We start from the raw sequence: 1077 nt of genomic DNA, 5'->3' as shown, positions 1-1077 counted from the left end.
CATGATCAGCAGCTGATCAGTCCCTGCAACCTCCCTCCTGGCCCACCGCAGCCAGGCTCGGCACGGGCGCAGACTGCGAGGAAACAGGTTTGAGAAGGCAAAGCACGCAGGTGAAGTCAGTGAACACCGCGTCCGTCAGAAGGTCTCAAGTCGTGCCCAGGCATGCGGGGGTCCCCCTACGGCTCGGTCCCACGGCTGCCCTGAGGAGCTTGGCTGCCTCTCGCCGGGAGCTGCCCTCGCTCCGGGAGCCTCGGCTGCCACCCTGCCGTCCGCACCGAGGCTGCCATCGGCGCTGCGGTTTGCTGCGTGCATGGTGGGGCTGAAGCCCTGCGGGCGGTCTGTCAGGTCCCCCGTCCCGCCAGCAGCCCGCGGGGCAGAGCATCTGTGGTAGGAGGTCACAAACAGTCCCGTCCCAAAAAGTTCTCCTCCATTTCTGCTCCCTCCGCCTGTTCAGTGAACTTTGATGGAGTATTTCCGAAACGTCAGGAACTGGAGCAGCTTGTCTTTTCGCCTCTGCTTTAGTGCCATTAGCGCTCTCGTTTTCTCTTCCAGGTCCTGGTCGGTGGCGAGGATTATCTTGGCTCTTTCCTCTGCCTTCTTGTCCCCGGAGTTTCTGAAGAGTTTCTGCAGGGACTCTTCGTTGATGCTTTCGAAGATGTTGGCCACGGCTTTCTTGCGCAGGGCTGTGTCAAAGCGGTAGCCGTGGACCGAGGGGCTCACTCGCAGGGATGTGGACATGGCTGGAGTTTTGTAGCCTCTCTTTGCTTTCATCTACGTGGGGTGCTGCCGGGTGTGCCCGCGGTCCTGTCAGAGGGCTGGGTGCTGCGCTGGCTCCCAGCACCGGTATTTAAAGGCAGTCTGCAGAAAAAGCCCGCGGGTCAAGTTACAGCGATGAGATCACGATGATGTCAACGCTCAACAGTCACAGCCGAGTTTAACAGTTAAGTTGCCAACTTCCCTCTGCCGCGCAGCCGAGACGAAAAGTTTTCTGGTTCTGCCGTGGAGGTGGTTTTTCTTTGCAGAACAGACTTCAGACGTCGCTGGGGGACTCCGAGCCAGCACAGCTCAAACTCTGCT

General features: G+C 59.6%; 1 protein-coding gene across 1 annotated transcript; it reads right to left on the bottom strand.

Moving 5' to 3' along the window:
* Positions 1-450: 450 nt before the first annotated feature.
* Positions 451-771, bottom strand: TCIM (transcriptional and immune response regulator). Its single transcript, XM_009958230.2, has one exon. It carries the CDS (start codon positions 769-771, stop codon positions 451-453), a length of 321 nt encoding a protein of 106 aa, XP_009956532.1.
* Positions 772-1077: the final 306 nt, after the last annotated feature.

This window comes from Leptosomus discolor, chromosome 23 (assembly GCF_034619465.1).
Source record: "Leptosomus discolor isolate bLepDis1 chromosome 23, bLepDis1.hap2, whole genome shotgun sequence".
Taxonomy (NCBI): domain Eukaryota; kingdom Metazoa; phylum Chordata; class Aves; order Leptosomiformes; family Leptosomidae; genus Leptosomus; species Leptosomus discolor.
Note: the sequence above shows the minus strand (reverse complement) of the source record. Positions and strands in the feature narration are given on the sequence as shown.